At 33.1% G+C, this 20,165-nt stretch overlaps 1 protein-coding gene across 7 annotated transcripts in view; it reads right to left on the bottom strand.

Moving 5' to 3' along the window:
• Positions 1–20,165, bottom strand: part of LOC141457445 (RNA-binding protein NOB1-like) — a 42,864-nt gene that overhangs the window by 10,848 nt on the left and 11,851 nt on the right. For 3 of the 7 annotated variants that reach the window (XR_012460382.1, XR_012460380.1, XR_012460383.1), the window contains one exon: positions 17,491–20,117. Coding sequence is in view for 3 of the 7 variants with exons in the window: in XM_074134436.1 (XP_073990537.1) it covers positions 17,932–18,875; positions 19,980–20,117 (1,082 nt within the window). In the remaining 4 variants the exon portion in view is untranslated. Of the gene's footprint in view, positions 1–17,490; positions 20,118–20,165 lie in introns of those variants that run through there. The other 4 variants (XR_012460381.1, XM_074134437.1, XM_074134436.1 and 1 more) reach the window with 3 other exon arrangements.

A 20,165-nucleotide genomic window follows, 5' to 3' on the forward strand; every position in this document is an offset into this window, starting at 1 on the left:
AATCTATTTAGGGTTAAAGTTTGTTTCCATTCTATAAACTGAAAATTTTAATTTAAAATATCTTGAAAACTACTATGTAGATTTTGTTTATTTTTTACTTGTATATGGAGACTACTATTGTCTATAATTGTTTAAATTTTATTAAAAATCTATCGAGCAGATAACGAGATATTTAGGGTTAAAGTTTGTTTCCATTTTAAAAACTGAAAATTTTTGCATTAAATAACTCGAAAACTACGTGATAGCTTTTGTTTATATTTTACCTGTATATGGAAACTACTATTGTCTAAAATGGTTTAAATTGTATTAAAAATCTATCGAGCAGAAAACGGGATATTTAGGGTTAATGTTAGTTTCCGTTCTGTTTAGTGAAAACGTTACCTACAAATATCTCCAAAACTACTCAATAGATTTTGTTTATATTTTATTTGTTTATGGAGACTACTATTGCCTAAAATTGTGTAAATTTTAGTAAAAATCTATTGAGCAGAAAACGAGATATTCAGGGTTAAAGTTTGTTTCCGTTCTAAAAACTGAAAATTTTAGCTTCAAATAACTCGAAAACTATGCGATAGATTTTGTTTATATTTTACTTGTATATATGGACTACTATTGTCCATAATTGAGTAAATTTAAGTAAAAATCTATTGAGCAGAAAACAAGATATTTAGGGTTAATGTTTGTTTCCGTTCTATACAGTTAAATTTTTAACTTCAAATATCTCGAAAACTACTTAATAGATTTTCTTTATATTTTATTTCTTTATGGAGACTGCTGTTGTCTATAGATGTTTAAATTTAAGTAAAACGTTATCCAGCAGAAATCGAGATATTTAGGGTTAAAATTGGTTTCCGTTCTATATAGTGAAAATTTTAACTTCAAATATCTCGAAAACTAATATGTAGTTATTTGTGCTCACGAATATTTCGGTAAGACGAATTGAAGACTGAAATATTCTTTTAAATCCGTGATTCAAATTTAAACAGTAGCCGACTATAACTTTGTCTTTTTCTATTTTAACATGTATAACATTTTAACATATGTGACAACTTCAGAATAAAGGGCATATTAAAGATAAATCAGAAGAATAATTCGGAATAGTGTTAAAATAAAGTACCTATTTAATAACGAAGATATAATATACATTTTATCATAATTATTGAATAAAATAGGACGGTATTTGTATGTAAATAGCAAAATTAAACTGCGGTTTCAGAACTTCCTTTATGAGGAGTAAGAAAAATAAACTGCCATTACAGTACTTCTCCCTAAATGGCAAAGAGGCAAAGATTTTCAATCCAACCACAATTCATTGATGTAAATCGCTTCACTCATTCATAATTTTAGCGATTGCACTACTTCCTCTTAGTAGGTGTAAGAGCATGATGGTACTTCACAGCCACGTAGAGCAGCTTTAATCACTTCTTCCTGCTAAATTTTATCAAAATCGAACGAACCGTTATACAAATATTGGTAATATTAGTTTTACAAAGGGCCTTATTTGGGTGGGGCAAACTCCCCTCCTGATCAGGCATAGCGTCGTGACTTTTAAAGTGCAAATCTCTACAAAATTTCCATTCGAATGATACTTCATTCATGAAAATCCGTTCACTTGACGATAATTTGAAAAGATTCCTAGACTTCCCCTTAACAAGTGTAAGTGCAGATCGTCGCCTCATAGTTACGTAGGGGAGCCCTAACCCTATCATCCTACCAAATTTTATCAAAATCGGGCCAACATTTACACAATAATTAGTAATAATAACTTTGGAGGGGGCCTTACATAAAGGGGGCTAACTCCTCTCCCATTTGATGTACAGCATCGAGACCCCCAAAAGGCGCATCTACATAAAATTCCCAATCGAATGACCCCTCATTCATGAAAATCGGTTCGCGCGTTTAGGCCCTATGTTCTTTACAAAAAAGGTAACAACAAGAACATTTTTTGAAAAAGCCGTTTTTGCTCATTTTCGGCAACTTTTTTCTCAAAATGTATTAGATCTGGGTTGTTGCAAAAATATTACTTTTATAAAGGAGGGTTTGCCCTATATTTTAAAGAAAATCTTTCGTAGGAAAAGAGAAAAAAATTGTCAAAGTTGGGTGTTTTTCAACGTTACGTTTTTTCGTGCAGTTTTTGATGATCAACTTGATTGTTGCTGAGTTTACTTATCTTGGGTCACTGGTAAACAGTGAGAACCAAGTTGGTTCAGAAATAAAGAGGATAATGGTCGCTAACAAATGTTACTTTGGCCTAGTAAGGCATGTAAAAAGTAGACTCATCTCTCGGGACACAAAAGCCCTTCTCTACAAAACCCTCATCCGACCAGTGCTGAGTTATGGTTCCGAAGCGTGGGCTATGACAAGGCAGATGAACGGGCCCTTTCGTTTTTTGAGCGGAAAGTGCTCCGTAGAATCTATGGTCCTACACGCGATGGAGCGAAATGGAGAAGTAGGAAAAATCAGGGAATGTACACTATCTTCACGGATACTGATATAGTAAAAGTAATAAAGCTTGGTAGACTGCGATGGGCAGGACACATAGCTAGGATGAGTGAAGATGAGATTCCTAAGAAAGTGCTGGAAGGAAACTTGCAAGGATCCAGGAGGGTAGGCAGTCCAAAGCTGCCCTGGGAGGATAGTGTGGCAAAGGATGCTGCATCTATGTTAGGATTCCGAAAGTGGAGGGCGGCTGCGCAGGAAAGAGACGCCTGGCGGGCACGTCTTGAGGAGACCAAGACTCTGCATGAGTTGTAGCGCCAGTTAAGAAGATTACGATTTTTTCGTGTTTTTCGGCTTACATTATTAAGTACGGACAACCCTGACTTTAATAACTAGAACTCTTCTAGCAATAGGTATTTGAGATTAAAAATCACTCTTTTACGGTTAATACATGAAGGATTCCAAATTTTTCGATTAAGGAAATATTATGGAAAAAGGACGACTCAGTATCCATTTCTGCAGTAAGAAATTGATTTTTGAGATTAAAACTACTACCTTTCGGAATACCTAGGCAGAAATTACGACTTGGAATATATTATGAAATAAATTACTGTTCATTATTTTTGGTGACTGATTCATAGTTTCAATAGGATGATAAAAAAACTACCAGTTTCAGTCATGATATATTTTTATTATGCCGAGCTTTCGACCTAGGGACTAGGTCATCTTCAGGGCTGGGAACATTTACAGTGCGTTAACAATAATTATATTACAATTAATATGTATAAGGTAACGAAATTTACAAAAATATTTACCTAATTTACAATGTACTATTTTACATCATTAGAGGGTTGGTGTGTTTTCCGTCTTGTCTGTTCATGGAATGAGTGTGGTCGGTCTGTGTGTGATATGTGTTTTGGTTGTGAGGAAGTCAGGGTTGCCAATTGTCAAGTATTTTGCAGTAAGTTGGCGTATATGTTGTGTAAATTGCTGGTGTCAGTTTTGAAATTTAGACTGTTTTCTGTCTTAGATATGTATATCATTTCTTGCACTTTCCTTTTTTGTGTGTTGGTTTCTGATTTAAGTATCTTTTTGTTTGGGAAATCGAAAGTGTGATGATTTTCTGTGCTGCAGAAGGAAAGTGCTGTGGTGTTCTTTTTTTAGTTTTGTGAAGTAAGAGTGTTGGTACTGTCTTTTCTTTAAGTACTGTTTCACCTATATGTTTTTTGTGACAGTCTTTACATTCAATTTCGAATATAAGATTTGATTGTTTGTCTTTTTCAGTCCGGTCTTTTAGATTCGAAAAAATTGTCTTTTTGAGTTATTGGTGTTTTTTGTAGTGATTATTGTATTTGTCGAGATCTGTAGTAATGTCTTCAATTTGTTTGTGAGTGGTTGTACATATGATAGAGAGGCATATTTTTTAGGTTCTATGGATAGGTTGGTGTCGTTTTGTGTTTGTAGGTTTGCTGTTCTTGATGAGTTGATTGGATTGGTTTTTTTGATTGGGTCTTTATGAAATAAAGACTACAACTCTGTAAAAAAATCAAATAATCCATTGCTAGTGCAGGGCTACTATTCACAGTCAGACTCGTTCTTATTTAAGATCCAGTCTTCTCATGTAAGTTTTTATTTGAAATTATAATCTTTTTTTCCGCCAACCTAGGTCAGGATTCCCAATTTTATTTTAAGGTTATTTAAGACTATAAATTTGACAACAGTTATGTAATTTAAGTAATTTTACTGTATTAAATTTTCATTAATATTGTTTAGAATTTATTAGATGTCACAGACCCTTATGCTGGCCATTTTCATCTACAAAATATTTGTTATGTGAAGACTAGCTCTCCATTTAATTTAGGATTTATTGTAATAGGCGATATAAAACTTATCCTGCATAGATTAAAAAAAAAATGCCAATAAAAAGCAAGTATTATAATGACGTTAATTATTTTGAAAGAAAAAATCAAAAATGCAAATTCAAATACAAATTACCTTTTTTTTGACATCTGATTTAAGTGGGTTGTTGCAAAAAAATTACAGTTATAAAGGAGGGTTTGCCCTATAATTTAAAGAAAATTTGGGAATTTTATCTTTTATAGAAAAAGAGAAAAAAATTGTCGAAGTTGGGTGTTTTTCAGCGTTACGCTTTTTCGTGCAGTTTTTGACGATCAACCCTTATACAACTGTCCTACCGGACAGTTTTAATAAATAGATCTAGTTTGTTAATATAAAATTTTAATCTAGTTTTCTTCAATTACACTCAATCTAGATGTTCTCCCCACAATGGTATATTACATACATGTAACCTAAAATAGATAATGATATGGATATTTTTAGGATAGGATAAGATATCACTTTACTAATTATTTGATTATAAAAATTCTGTAGTCAATTAAAGGTACAACATTTAATTAAAACTGTCCGGTAGAACAGTTGCATAAGGGTTGATCGTCAAAAAGTGCACGAAAAAGCGCAACGTTGAAAAACACACAAACTTTGACAATTGTTTTTCTCTTTTTCTATAAAGGATAATATTCCCAAATTTTCTTCAAAATATAGGGCAAATCCTCCCTATATTTCTTCTTTTCTTCTTTTTTTTTTGCAACAACCCAGTTCTAATAGATTTCGAGAAAAAAGTTGCCGAAAATGAGAAATAACAGCATTTTCAAAAATTGTTCTTGTTCTTCTTGTTGTTGTTACCTTTATTGTAAACAACGTAGCGCATAAACGCGAGAACCGATTTTAATGAAAGAGGTGTCATTTGATTTGAAACTTTTTGTAGATGAGTTAGCATCATGTACGTAAGGACCCCTCAAAAATTATTATTGCTAATAATTCTGTAAATGTTAGCCCGATATCGATAAAATTTGGCAGGATGAAAAGGATAGGGCTTCCCTACGTAATATTACAGCGACGTTCTGCCCTTACACCTGTTAAGGGAAAGTATAACAATCATTTCAAATTATCTACGCGCGTACCGATTTTCATGAACGAAGTGTCATTCGAATCGAAATTTTGTATAGATTTGTATAGTCACAGCGCTAAGGAACGGAGTTTGCCCCACGCAAGTAATGAACTTTAACGACAATTTTTATTTTAAATAAAAAAAATTTAAAAAACAAAATCATTGATGTATTTATGAAAACTATTATTAAGCTTGGTCCAAATTTGATAATATACTAAAGGAAAGTATTGCAATCATGCGTATTAGAAGTTTAATTTTTCTTTGTTTTTAAGAAAAAAAACTGTAATCTCAGTTAAATTTTACTTACTTCTCTTAAGAGGAAGTACTGTATTCGCGGTATAATTTTGCCATTTACGTACCTTCCTATTTTATTTAAAACGTTATCCCAAGAAAATTGATTTTTAAAATTCTATGGGGATCGCATTCTATAAGATCTCTCCAATTAAGGGTATAAGGGTTAATCAACCCTGTAAGTTTAATTTGTTAAGGAGATAGTTAATGAGAAATAGAAGGATAAATTTTGGAGGTTTTCAAATTCGTTCAAACTTCAAACGTTTGTATCTTATTTCGTATAGTTCAGAGTTTAATGAATTCTTTGCCGAATTGAAGAGAAAAGTTAGCTCTATAACTGATATAAATTGAATTGTTCTAGTGACTATAGTTTATAAGATATGGACAGTTAAATTTTGGTGGTTTTTAAATTCCTTCAAATTTCAAACCTCTATATCTATCTTTTTATAGTTCAAATTTTAATGAATTCTTTACCAAATTGTAAAGAAATGTTTCCTTTGTAGCTGGTACAAATTGCAATGTTCTAGTGATTATAACTTAAAGATATAAGAGATTAAATTTTGCAGGTTTTGAGATTCGAACAAATTTCGAATCTTTATATCTCTCTTCATATTGTTCCGAATTCAATGAATTCTTTGCGGAATTGAACAGAAATGTTAATTCTAAAACTGGTAAAAACTAAAATAGGCTAGCGATTATACTTAGTTTATGAGATGTAGGAGTTGAGTTTTGGATGTTTACAAATTCGTTCAGTTTTCTAATGATTATATCTATTTTCGTATTGTTCAGATTTTAATGAAATCTTTACTGAATTATGGAGAAAAGTTAGCTCTAAAACTGGTACAAATTGAACTGTTCTAGTGATTATAGTTTATGAGACATGGGTGGTAAAATTATTGCAGATTTTTAGATCCGCTTAAAATTTAATCCTTGATATCTCTCTTCGTATCATTTAGATTTTAATGAATTCTTTACTAAATTGTAGATAAACATTTGCTCTGTAGCTGGTATAAATTGCAATGTTCTAGTTATAACAGATAATGATATATAGATGACTAGATTTTAAATAAAAGATATGGCTATTGTCGGTCTCCACGCTTAACACAGTGAAGGAAAAACGTTTGCTCAACGTGTGTAAGGGTCCCTCTAAAAGTATTAATACTGTAACGAAGTTGACCTGGGCAGAAAAGAAAGGCCTAGATTGTTCTAGGGGTTGAGCGACCAAAGTCGGTAACAGGCCACCACTGTGTAAACAGAAGGGCCGGTCTCTACCTGAACTGGAAAAGAAAGGGCTAAATTGTTCCAGGAGTTTAGTGACCGTAGCCTGTAACGGTCCACCCCTGTGTAAAAGCCAGCTAGAGAGAGGCCGCAGTTGGGGTGGTGGCAGTATGTGTTTTCCCAGCCAGTGATTGACAGGTGGGAGTGAGACAGACGGAGTTGGAGTGAGACAGAGAGTTGGAGGAGGGCGGCCACAGCTGAGGTGGTGGCAGTATGTGTTTTCCAGCCAATGAGCGGCAGGTTGGAATGAAACAGATGGAGTTGGAGTGAGACGGAGAGCTGGAAGAGGGCGGCCCCAGTTGGGGTGGTGGCAGTATGTGTTTTCCTCAGCCAGTGACCGGCCGGTGGGCGTGACACAGACGGAGTGGGGCAGTCGCAGTTAAAAGGAGGCAGACACAGCTGGAGAAGTTTAGTTTTTAGTCAAGTTCTGAGTTAGTCTTGGAAAGTTAGTTTGGAGAGACACTTTGGAAATGATAGTTTTGAGAGAGTCAGTGTTGCGGAGTGCTTCAAAGTTAGCTAGTCAGGCGGTTAGTCAGTTAGTGAGTAGAGCTTTGTTTGTGTAGCAGAGACTAGTGCAATTCGGTGCAGTGCAGACCAGTGGTCAGTCGTGGAACAGTTTTGTGGCGTTACGCGGAGTAAGTAACAGTAAACTGTTGTGACTGTTGTAAATGGGAACTGTAATGAATAGCGTTAGTTGCTAGTAAATGTTAATGTCAGTAATGTTAATGAGTTAATAAATCAGGTTATTACTTACAAATTTAGCGAGTTTTATTATTTAATCAAACCCACATATTATTAAATTAACTAGTGGCAGGCACTAGTTGTGTTGTGTTGTTAAAGTTTTTAGTAAAAGGACAAAAACTTTACAATACTATTTGCTCTGTAAATCTTAGCCCGATTTGTTAAAGTTACGCAGGAAGTTACTGCTTCTTTACATGACATTTAAGTGTTATCCTGCTCTTACACCTTCTAAGGAATGTACAGCAATCGTTCAAATTATTGACGCATGAACCGACTTACATGAGTGAATTGTCATTCGATTCGAAATTCTATATGGATATGGCTTTTGTGGATCTTGATGTCTACAACATTAGAAAGAGAGTTAGCCCCACTCTTTGTTATGACATTTTAAACTATTATCAATAATTTTTGACCAATTTTGATAAAATTTTGCTGAAAGAAGTGGTTCGAGTTTTACTTCGAGAAATTAATTTTTCTTACTCCTCTTCAAAAAAAACACTATAATCACAGTTTAATTTTGCTATTTACGTGCAAATCCTTCCTATTTTTTTCAAAACGTTTTCTCAAGAAAATTGTTTTTATGGATTCTTTGGGGACTGCAACTTAAGTATTCAATTAAACGATCTCTCCAGTGGTTACTGAACACCATTTCACGTTATGATGAAAGTATTGTTTATTCCAAATGTTTAAGATAATCTGTAAAGCAGATATGTAACTTTGCCAGATAGACAAAAAGGAAAATCTATCCAAAAGGTACAAAAATCTCCTTAACAAAAACTTACAGTTTAAAAAGTTAAGTATAAGGGTTGATTAAACGCCAAATGGTACACAAATCAGCAAGTACCCAACATTCCATTAATACTTCATTAATATTATTTAAGTAATTTTACCGCATTAATTTTCATTATTATTTTTAAAGAATTTATTAGATGTCACAGACCCTTATGCTGGCCAGTTCAGTTCATTCATAATATTTTTTTTGTAATAATTGTGATAAAATGTATATTACATCTTCGTATAAATAGGTACTTTATTTTAACTCTATTCCAAATTATTCTTCTGATTTCTCTTTAATGTGCCCTTTATTCTGAAGATGTCACATATTCATGCATGTTAAATTAGAAAAAGACAGTTAGAGTCGGCTACTATTTAAATTTGAATCACGGAGGATTTTAAACAATATTTCAGTCTTGAATTCGTCTTACCGAAATATTCGTGAGCACAAATAACATACAGTTAATAATAAGTAGATTATTCAACAATAATTATTGATTTCTCAATTGTAATTTAATTTAATCCCCCTAATTTTACTTATAGTAAATACTGGAATAATTAGCTGTCCTAAAAATATGCATATCTTATTTATTTTATATTACATATATACAACATTGTGGGAAAAACACCTACATTGAGAATAACAATTACTTGGAAGAATGAACTTAAACCGACGATTTTTATTTAAAAATAACAATAAATAAATAGATGAAAATGGCCAGCATAAGGGTCTGTGACATCACATCTGTGACGCGGGAGATCACGTTTGAACACGCGCTAGGTACAGTCTACCACTATATAAATTCAGTGTTACCAGTTGTATAGCGTACAAAGTTTCCTCAAAAAATCACTGAGGTACGACTTAAGCAACCTTCCCCTACTTCAATTTATCCAGTAGTTAAGCGTTAAAAATAATAGGTAATAATTACTCTTTTTTAATATTAAATAATATAGTTTTCTTCACTACATTCTTAATCTAGGTGTTCTTCCCACAATGTTATGTATATCGTATATGCAATATAAAATAGATGAAGATATGCATATTTTTAGGACAGCTTATTCTTTAAGTATTTTACTACTAGTACTCTATTAAAGGGACTACAGTAAATTATAATTGACAAAGAAATAATTATGGGTAAATTATTTGTTATTAACTGTGTATAATTTGTGCTCTCGAACACTTTTTTTAAGACAAATTGAAGATTCAAATTTTGTTGTAACTCTATGATTCAATTACCAACAGGAACCAACTCTAACTTTCACTTTTTCTATTGTTTGTTTCTATTTTGTAATTTTTGTAAATGTATTTTGTACTACAACTGTATTTTTATTTATAATATACATCATTATTCATTCATTCACTTTTTCTATTTTAAAGTGTGTGTATAAGTGATGATTATTTAGAACATAGGGCATAAATAAAAATAAATCGGAACAATGATTTGGTATAGATTTATAATAAAGTGCCCATTTATTACTATTCATGAAGACATAATAAACATTTTAACAAAAAAATTGTTATGAATAAAATGGGCAGATTAAGGTCTGTGTTGGCCCGATTCCTGTTATCGTCCCTTTTCCTCCATTCTATTACCCATTGCTATTACTGTTCATTATTTTTGGTGACTGATTCATAGTTTCAATAGGATGAAAAAATAAATGCCAGTATCAGTCATGATAAAATTTATTATGCCGAGCTTTCGACTTAGGGACTAGGTCATCTTCAGGGCTAATTTACAATGTACTATATTACATCATTAGAGGGTTGGTTGGTCTGTTGGTCCATGAACAGACAAGACAGAAGACAAACCAACCCTATAATGATGTAAACTAATACACTGTAAATCGGTTAATTTGGCTTCAGGGCTCTGAAGATGACCTAGTCCCTAGGTCGAAAGCTCGGCATAATAAAATTTATCATGACTGATACTGGCATTTATTTTTTCATCCTATTAGTTAAGCTTTCCTTGTGGCCTGTCCTCTCTTGGGATGGTGCTACTGCGCAGTGGGTCTTATGAAGGAGGGAATAGCTTAAAAACTGGGTCCTACTCTTGCGCTCCCAGACCGCCGGACAGTACATTGTGTGTTTGTAGGTGTACCAGCAACTTAAGGCTGGAAACATTGTGGAGCGGCGAGCAAAGCGGCGATGATAGCGAACATAAGTTCAAACACAAGTTAACATATGGGGCCGCACATAGTGGGGAGCAAAGCGAAGATAGAGCAACGCTACCAAGAAGGAGTAGAGCAACGCGTTGTGACTCGTTTTATTTCTTCGCTCTCATTGTGCTCAATTTTCAATGTTAAAATTGATATTGCTGCATTTATTGGTGTAGTTTTTTTATAGAAACCTCTGTTGGACCAGTTTACTCAATGGATTGTTAACTTCTCGTAAATGACTCCTAGGCTTATACAGAGTGAAGCCGTAACTAATGTCCATAGGCCTACTGTGTGTAGCACATCTGAAGTGGACTTCAAAGACGTATTGGCCAACTTCATATTTTCCACTGTTCTTGAGTGACGTCACTTTAATTTTTTTTTCTAAAATCATTACTTTTTTGCAATAAAAATGTTATTACTCAGAAAGTTTTAGTCCAAATTCGATTCTGATAAGGTTAGAAAGACAGATAAATTTTCTAAAAATTGACACCATATCAAAGCATAAGTCATTCTCCAAACAGCCTCAATCTTCCTCCGAATACTGGAAAAATAAAATTAATCGAAATTTTCTAGAAAACTTATTAGGCACTTAAAAGTGATCATTATCAGACCTAGGTGCTGGCACTTTTTAAGTTTCCTTGTCTAATGGGCTTTCTAAGGGTATATCATTTTCCAGGATTCCTTTTATCTTCGTGTGAGAAATTATGTTTGTTTTGCAAGAAAACGTGTTCACGAGCTCTTAACAGCGTTAGTTTATCAAGTTGTTTAATTCATTGACAACTCTTTTAGATGGGCTAGTAGTCAATTTTTACAGTAGATTGTCTTAAAGTAAGGAAGTCAAAGGTTACAAATCGCACTTTAAAAATTTACTTCTTATCTCTCTGAAATATTTGAGAAAATGTTAGGAAATATTTCAAACCAATGCTATTTTAATAATCGAAGGCAAGTACCCAACATTTCATTAATACTTCATTGATATCATTTGAGTAATTTTACTGCATTAACTTTTCATTAATATTTTTTTGAATTTATTAGATGTCACAGACCCTTAAGCTGGCCAGTTCACTCATAATAATTTTTTTTGTTATAATAAGGATAAAATGTAAATTACATCTTCCCCGCACTGGTTGCGGCCCCCCTTCGCCAGTGACGGTCCTCGGTTGGCAGCATTGGTGTTTTAGAGAGAGTGGGGTTGGTGGCCAGTGCTGTGTAGTTCGGCAGTTCCCTTTTGACTGTGACTAAGGATAGTAAGCGTGTTAGCTTGTCTTAGAAAAATTACAAAACTGAGTTGCCTGTACGTACGGCCATATTGTGGCGTCCCCCAAGTTCTTAAAAAAGGAAAACGTTTGTGACTGTGGCTATAAAATTGTCGGTGGGCAATGGCATGTTGTATTTAACGAAAGTAAGATCATTGTACCGGTGATCAAATTAATGTTTGTAAGTCTAAGTATCATTACTATTAAGCAAATTTACTTGCCACCCCCGTCTGGGGTTTTTTCATGTTTTTGTATTTCGATATACGCCCCGAGACCTTGTATGGTAATTGTAAATTACAAATGAACTCCCTATGCACAGCCCTGTACACCTTATTTAGCCAGAACTGTATCCCCCAATACAGAGCCATTATTGCAGAAGAAACTGCGTAGTTAATAGCCTTGTTTGTATTATTAAATCATTCTATATTTAGTGTTAATTGTCTTGGGCATATTATTGTCAATAGCCTTGTTTGTATTATTAATCATTTCTATATTTAGTGTTAATTGTCTTGGACATATTATTGTTAATAGCCTTGTTTGTATTATTAATCATTTCTATATTTAGTGTTAATTGTCTTGGACATATTATTGTTAATAGCCTTGTTTGTATTATTAATCATTTCTATATTTCGAGTTAATTGTCTTGGACATATTATTGTTAATAGCCTTGTTTGTATTATTAATCATTCTATATTTTGTGTTAATTGTCTTGGACATATTATAAATAATTCCTTTGTTTAGAGTTAAACGTCTTGAACGGATTATTAATTGTTCTTTAATTTAAACAAATAAAATTAAGCTTTTTGTTGCAAAGGTATATCAAGTGTTGGTGGGACACCCCACCCTTGATCCTTCTTTGACCAAATTAAAATTGGAGTTGTCGAACACTTTATTTTACACTATTGCCCCCCCCCCCTATTACTCTTCTTTTCACATTCAACATCGTGGGAAGAACACCTAGATTGAGAATGTAGTTGAAGAAAACTACATTATTTAATATTAACCAAGATTAATTATTCCTATTATTATTAACGCTTCACTACTACATAACAATCACTTTAATCTAAGAATGAACTTAAACCGACGTTTTCATTTAAAAAAGAAAATAAATTTTATAGGAGTTATTATTTAATTATTTATTTTTTTAAACTTTATTGTACAACAGAAAAAGTACTTTCTGTAAATTGGATATTGATCCGTTTTTTTGTTTTAACAAAATAGAATAAAATAAGCATTTTTTTTATAAAAAAAAAAAAAGTTTATGAACTTTTTAGACTCATAATTTTTTTAATTTTTTTTTTTTAACAGTGATTAATAGTTTGATTATTATAGATTATTAGACATTACAGTCAATCTAAGTTAAATGGTGTGCTACTTGAACAAATATTTTGTAGATGAAAACGGCCAGCATAAGGGTTTGTGACATCCAATAAATTCGAAAAAATATTAATGAAAATTAGACCTGCAAAGCTAATATGTATTGTAGTACTGGGTTCGATGCCCGGTCTTAGGCCTTGGATTTTATTTAATGATTAATACAAGAAATTTACAGTAAGGTATGTTTACTAATCGCCTCCGTCCACGACAGCTAATTGGTAGCTGGAAGTAAAGCCCGCCTGAACAAATAGGAAATTACTTTGCTTTAATCCAAATCGGGCTGAGATTTACAGTTATTAGTAATTTATAATTTTGGAGGGGGCCTAACTTACCTGGAGCTAACTCCTCTCACATTCGATCTATAGCATCGAGACCCCAAAAGGCACATCTACATAAAATTCCGAATTGAATGACACTCATTCATGAAAATTGGCCCACGCGTTTAGACGCTACGTTGTTTACAAAAAAGGTAACAAGAAGAAGAAAGAAAGAAAGAAAGATAGAACAACAACAAACAAGCAAAGTGATTAGAGGGAGTCAGATTTGTGCATAATTTGGGTGAGAAAGGAGCATAAAATTAAGTAATCGTTTACTGAGTATGTTTTTAATGGGTGCATTGTCCGCTTCTAAAGAGAGTACATTTTTTCGGACAACTAAAGGGGGATCTTAATATTATATATAGGTAGTGTACGAATTTGGATCTAATATTTCCTCTGCCAGGGATCAGCTCAAAATAAATTACCACTACACGCTCAGTATCATTGTTTTCTGAAATCTTTCAGTGGACGAGTAAAGCCAAGTCAATTGTTTTTGTTCGTTCGAATTGTGGAAATGAATATCATTTTCCACACAAGGAACTGCGATAGTTGAAAAGAAAATTACATGTTTTGAAGAAGGGTTGTGCAGATTCCAAACATCTGTCTCAGAAGAGACATTGCTCAACTCAAACGATATCCTTACGCTCATAGTTTTAGAACCTTTGACAACAACTTATCAAAAAACCCAGCACCTGCAAATTCTATTCTCTGATCCTCCCTAATTTCGATCATGGGTGGCTTATGAGGTCCTCGCTGGGATCTCAAAAAGAAACTTAAAACATCTAATGAATTTTTCTGATGATATATTCGATCACAGAAATGCTATATCACCCAGCCTACAACTAGACGTGATGTTTGCTTGGATTACGTCGCCAATATTTTATTGGAATTTCTTAATGCCACTGTGTTATATCCTAAAGACCTTCCCACCCCTTTAACTCCTCCATTTCGATTCCTCCGTGCATTTTCGCCTTTTCCGTACACGTACTTTTGACCTTAAACAATTTCACATAGAAGAATAGCTTATTATACATCTTTACTCCAAGCGACGTCTCCCTAGAACTCCCTTAAATACTCCACGTCACCCAATTCACTTATATCCACCTTTTTCCGCAAATTTTTCTTTTCCAGCTTAACATTTAAATTGCATGATTTCAAGTGTTATTCTATGAGCTAGATATTCCATTTACTTTAACTTTCCACTTTCGTTGTAAAATTTTCTCAAACTAAAAACTAGCAAAACATGTATCCTCCGTTAATATAAGATTAGAATCTTCTCATGTACTGAATCTCCTGGCTGCGGCTATGGGCATAAACTATACTATTGAAAGCAATTCTCTTGATTGGATGCAGCAATTGTTGATTTCTTCAAAGCCAAACGTCAGTTTCACAAATCTCAATAACTTTTATTGCTGCTTAGTTTGTGAGATTCGGATTTATGCTAACTTAACTATTTTTTTTGCTGACGTCGCCTTCTTTGATAACTTTTTTAGTAAATAAATATGTTGTTTGTCCTTGTTTTTGTGCATTGCATGCCACTCACCTAAGATCAACACGGAATGCTGAACTTGCTTTTTCGTCTTTTTCTCAGACGTTTTGTTCTGGCTTGCATGTATTGAACATAATGATTATGCGGCCCGCGCTCCTCATTTTATCAGCTATCCGGTCCACTGCGCAAAAAGTTTGCTGACCTGTGTTATAGACCACCGTAGGAAGAGTGGTATACAATGTTTATTGAAAATCGTTGGAGCCTTTTTCTCCAATAAATTTATACTTCCTTCGAATCATAAGTTATGACTTCCTTACCCAAAGTAGTAATGAGAAAAAGTAAGAAAAAAATTGAAACCTATGAGTTTTGAAATCAATTTAACTATTTAGTTAAACTCGGATTTGAGCCATGAAAGCTGCTTATAGGGTGTATATTATACATTTTATTGCGGACTACTAGTCGTCCTTCAACACACATATATCAATCTACACCAAGTAGCAATAATTATTAAATCAGAATATGAAAAATATAAACATAACAAAATAAGAAAAACAATTTACATTGCCCTGTATTTGAGTTCTTTTTTTTAATTACTTATATTTTATATTAAAGCTGTCATCAAAAAAGATGAATAGAAATAACTAGAAAAAATACTCCAATACGAACGTTCTCGGCTGTATCATTTGCGAACTCGCATTTATTTATATTTATCATCAGAGATATAAATTTGATCCCTGGAAAAAAAACAACTATCTAAAAGGTACACGATTCTCCTTAACAAGAACTTACAGTTTCAAAAAGTTGATGATTAAACCTCAAAAATTTAAAAAAAAGAAAAAAATCTGAAAGGTGACTCAAAACTTTATTGAAATCTCTGCGCCGTAATCATTCATATTCTAAACTTACATTAAAGTTGCACTAAACTTACATAGTACGTAGAGGAACTTGTTCGAAGGAAAAATATTAATATAATAAGATACGAGTTAATAAAATCTCAGTTTGAAGGTTAAACAAAAAAAAAGTCAGAAATTTGAAGCGCCCTCGATTTAAACCTGCAACAATATGCACGCGAAACAAATTTCCCCATTTTCTATAATTCTATCTTAGGCACAAAATTTGACACCACCAAGTTAAGAAGTAAATTAATTATATACCGTTCATTGTTTTTGGAGATGTATTCATTAATCCAGAAGGAAGAAAGAATAAAATCAATTAATTTTTTCATCAAATAAATGTGAATTGTGATCTGTTTTTGTAAATATTTGCCACGAACCTGAAGATGATCTAGCCCCTAGGTCAAAGGTTCCCAACCTTTTTTACGCTCCGTAGCCCTAAAGAAATTTCACTCGAACCTCACACCCCCTGAAATTTATATCTTGCTCAAGGATAAATATAACAAAAAAACATCGAACACATGGAGTATAACTATTCATAAAACGAAAACAAATGAGATGTTTTCTAACAAGCACAATGAATATCTTCATCATGAGAAATAAAAATATGAAAAATATTTGAATAATAATAATATCCTATTACTTACCTGGACTTTTCTCGCACCCCCAGGGAGTGGGAGCACCCCAGGTTGGGAACCCCTGCTAGATGAAAGCTCGGCAAAAATATTTTTAAAAAATCATGACTAAAATTAGCATATTCTTTCTTCCTTCTAGTTAAAAACCAGTAGACCGATCAAATTTGGTAATACCAATCTCACCTCCTGTACTCACTAAATTGGTTAGTCACAACTGGCTTTTCAACTATTTATAAAACTCTCTCTTATTTCTCAAAACTAAAAAGGGAGTGGAGGTGTTTTAAATTCTTAACGAAAAACGCAAACCTGAAAAAGTGGTGAGGTATGCAACGCAGAGGTATCCGTCATGGCACTCATGTTTATTGTATCACTGACTGGTTTAGGACTTCCATCCATCATCATAAATAATGGATGTCTCACGAATCCCGGATTATGGAGCGGTAATATTCTAAATAGTATCAAAAAGACATGTAGTAGCTTGGTTCAAAGATATGTGCTGAGACTTGGACTTTAATACTAAAACCTTCTAGCTACCGAGATGGATTATTGGAGTGCACGAAAAGGCCATAAAAAAGTAAGAAATGAAATAAGAAAGAAAATGGACGTTTCAAAAAATGTGCTCCAGAAGGTGGAGGAAAAGAAACTTAGATGGTGCGGCCATATAAAAAGAATGGACGATGGAAGAATAGCTAAGGAAATCTTCGACTGGGGAGCCGAAGGAAAAAGCAGAAAAAGTTAATAGATGGCGTTCGGACGCTTTCTCGGGAAAGCCACCACGGTTACATATGAAAGAAGAGAATATCTGGGATAGATCCAATTGGAAGCTGAAATCAAAAATAATATTTAGTTGAGGAAAACCTCAATATTTACAAAAATTAAAGCATAAAAAAAAAATTGTATTTCTCACATTCGTTCATAAACTATGTTAACATTTAATACAAGAAAATGAAATATTTGGACTTATTTAGTTATAGAGATTTGTCTCAATATAATGGGTATCTCTGACGAATGATTCGAATTTAATCTTAATAAGTATCTTTTATACATTTATTTATTTATTCATTCGTCCTTAAGGCCTGAGCCTTTTACAAACGGAGTTTCAGTAAACAAATTACATATATAATATAATAATTAAATGAAATGATAAAACTTGATAATAAAAGTAAAATAAAAAAAACAATATTATTATTGAAATTAAACTAAACAAACAAAAAGTAATAAAAATAATAAAATAATATTTACGGATTCTGTCTAAAGGAAACAAAAAAAATATAAAACCTTTTTGAAACACAAAAACAAAACTTTAACAACTGAAATTATTCGTTTAGTAAAAATGATCTTAACTTTAATACATTAAACACGTAATTATATACAATAAGTAATTTTGATTTTTCGCAACTGTACATTAGTTCCAATAGATCTCTTTGTACCTCAGTGGGCAGATTACTTTTGAAATAATAAATCCTTATGGAGGCATATAGAGGACAAACAGCAAACAGATGCAAGAAATCCTCTTCTACGTGCATATCACAAACTGTGCACAACAATTTACAATTTATAATATGCATGGATTTCTGTAAGGATATTTTGATAAAATATTTATTAGAAGTTCGCATCTGAGCAATCAACCTAGTTACGCTGAAGGGTTGTCTAACATTAATATACTCTTGAGGTACTCCAGCCAAGAGTGGTAGGCTATTGTAAATATCACTAAACCGGGAATATTCAAGAGATTGCCTGTCCAACTGGAGTAAATTAGTATGAAGTTTTGAAATTATTTCTCCAGCAGAAAGTCCATTGAGATCAGACGCTTCAAAAGAAACACCATATTTGCCCAACAAAACTCTCAACTGAAGAAACCAGTTATATTTCACAGGAGCAGTACTCAACTCCAAAAGTCTAAAAAAACAGATACGCGGCAATCTTGTGCTCTCCATAGATAATATATTTTTAATCCAACCGACAGTAATCTTAACAATTTGCAGCAAAACATGAGTTATACCGAATTCAGTTCTAATAATATAATCGGGGGTGTTTCGAGATAATTGGAATAATCGCTTATAAAAGTTCAGATGCGCCCTCTCCAACAAATCGACGTATCTTAGACTCCAGACTTGAGCCCCATACAACATTACACTTCGAGCTATAGCATTAAATACCCTCACTCTCGAGACCCAACTATCACATTTTGATTTTGTTAAGATATTTATAACTGATCCGGCAGCGATATTTGCCTTGCCAATTGCTGACCTGGCAGTCTCTAAAAACAAAGAAGATTGGTTGAATTGCACGCCCAAATAGACAAAGTTATCTACAGTATCTAGCATCACATCATCATAAAAAAACTTATACCTTTCAGCCCTCAGTCTTCCCTTGTGAAAAATTACAATTTTTGACTTTTCAGTATTTACTTTTAAGCCATTCAAAACACAGTAGTTCTTTAAAATATCTATTTTTTTGTTTAAATCAATGTGAGAGTCACTAAGAATAACCATATCGTCTGCGTACAAGAGTAAGATAACATCAGATTTACCATTTATGTTAATACCCCGAGCGTTATTTTCCCGAAAGAAGTTCTCAATATCCGCAATGAAAAGCGAGAAGAGAAAAGGACTAAGGACCTCCCCCTGCATAACCCCTTCAGACAGAGGTAATTCAGAAGTAAAATTGCCATTCACCTTAATTATGAAAGAGGCATTTTCATACAAGTTCCTTAATATGTTAATTATTTTGGGAGAAATTCCCGCAGAGTGAAGCTTGTGAAATAGTTTAGAGTGGGGCAGAGAATCAAATGCTCTTTTAAGATCAATAAAAGCAGTAAAAATTTTCCTTTTTGGCAATCTTAGATGACACTGAATCACTGTACTAAGTACAAAAATATTATCATTGCATCCCCGACCCCGTCGAAAACCATTTTGACATTCTGGAATTACTGCAACCTCTTGATCCCATATTAACAGTCTTTTCAAAATAATTTGCATGAATATCTTAAGAATACAATTAGCTAAACAAATGCCTCTATAATTACCTAAATCAAACTTATCTCCTTTTTTGTATAGCATAAATTGAGAAACTTGAGACCACTTAAGTGGGAGAACCTCACTGGAAAAAACTTTATTAAACAGAACCTCCAAATACAGAAGCCAGTTTTGAGGAAGGTGTTTGTAAAATTCATTTGAAATTTGATCGGGTCCAGGAGCTTTAGAACTTCTACATTTTTGAATGCTTTTCATAATTTCGTCATGAGTAATTGGGGCGTCCAGTATAGGATGGCCGACACTGAAGAATATTCTTCGGTATCTTTTATACATATAATTATATTTAATTGATCATTTAAAAGTATAATTGCTAAGCCTGAATTCACCGTTTTTTTTCTTCTTTCTTCTTCGTTTGATAACTTCATTCGGATTCTTTCTCATCCAATATTTAATATCACTTTTGTTATTTGCGAAAATAATGGTGGCCCTTGAACTTACATCTCGCATAACAGATGGAGATACACCTAAAAGTAATAAAGTACAAATGCGACATTCCAAAAAATTTTAATCTT

This window comes from Rhodnius prolixus, unplaced genomic scaffold (genome assembly GCF_049639745.1).
Source record: "Rhodnius prolixus isolate KJV_2025 unplaced genomic scaffold, Rpr scaffold_16, whole genome shotgun sequence".
Taxonomy (NCBI): Eukaryota; Metazoa; Arthropoda; class Insecta; order Hemiptera; family Reduviidae; genus Rhodnius; species Rhodnius prolixus.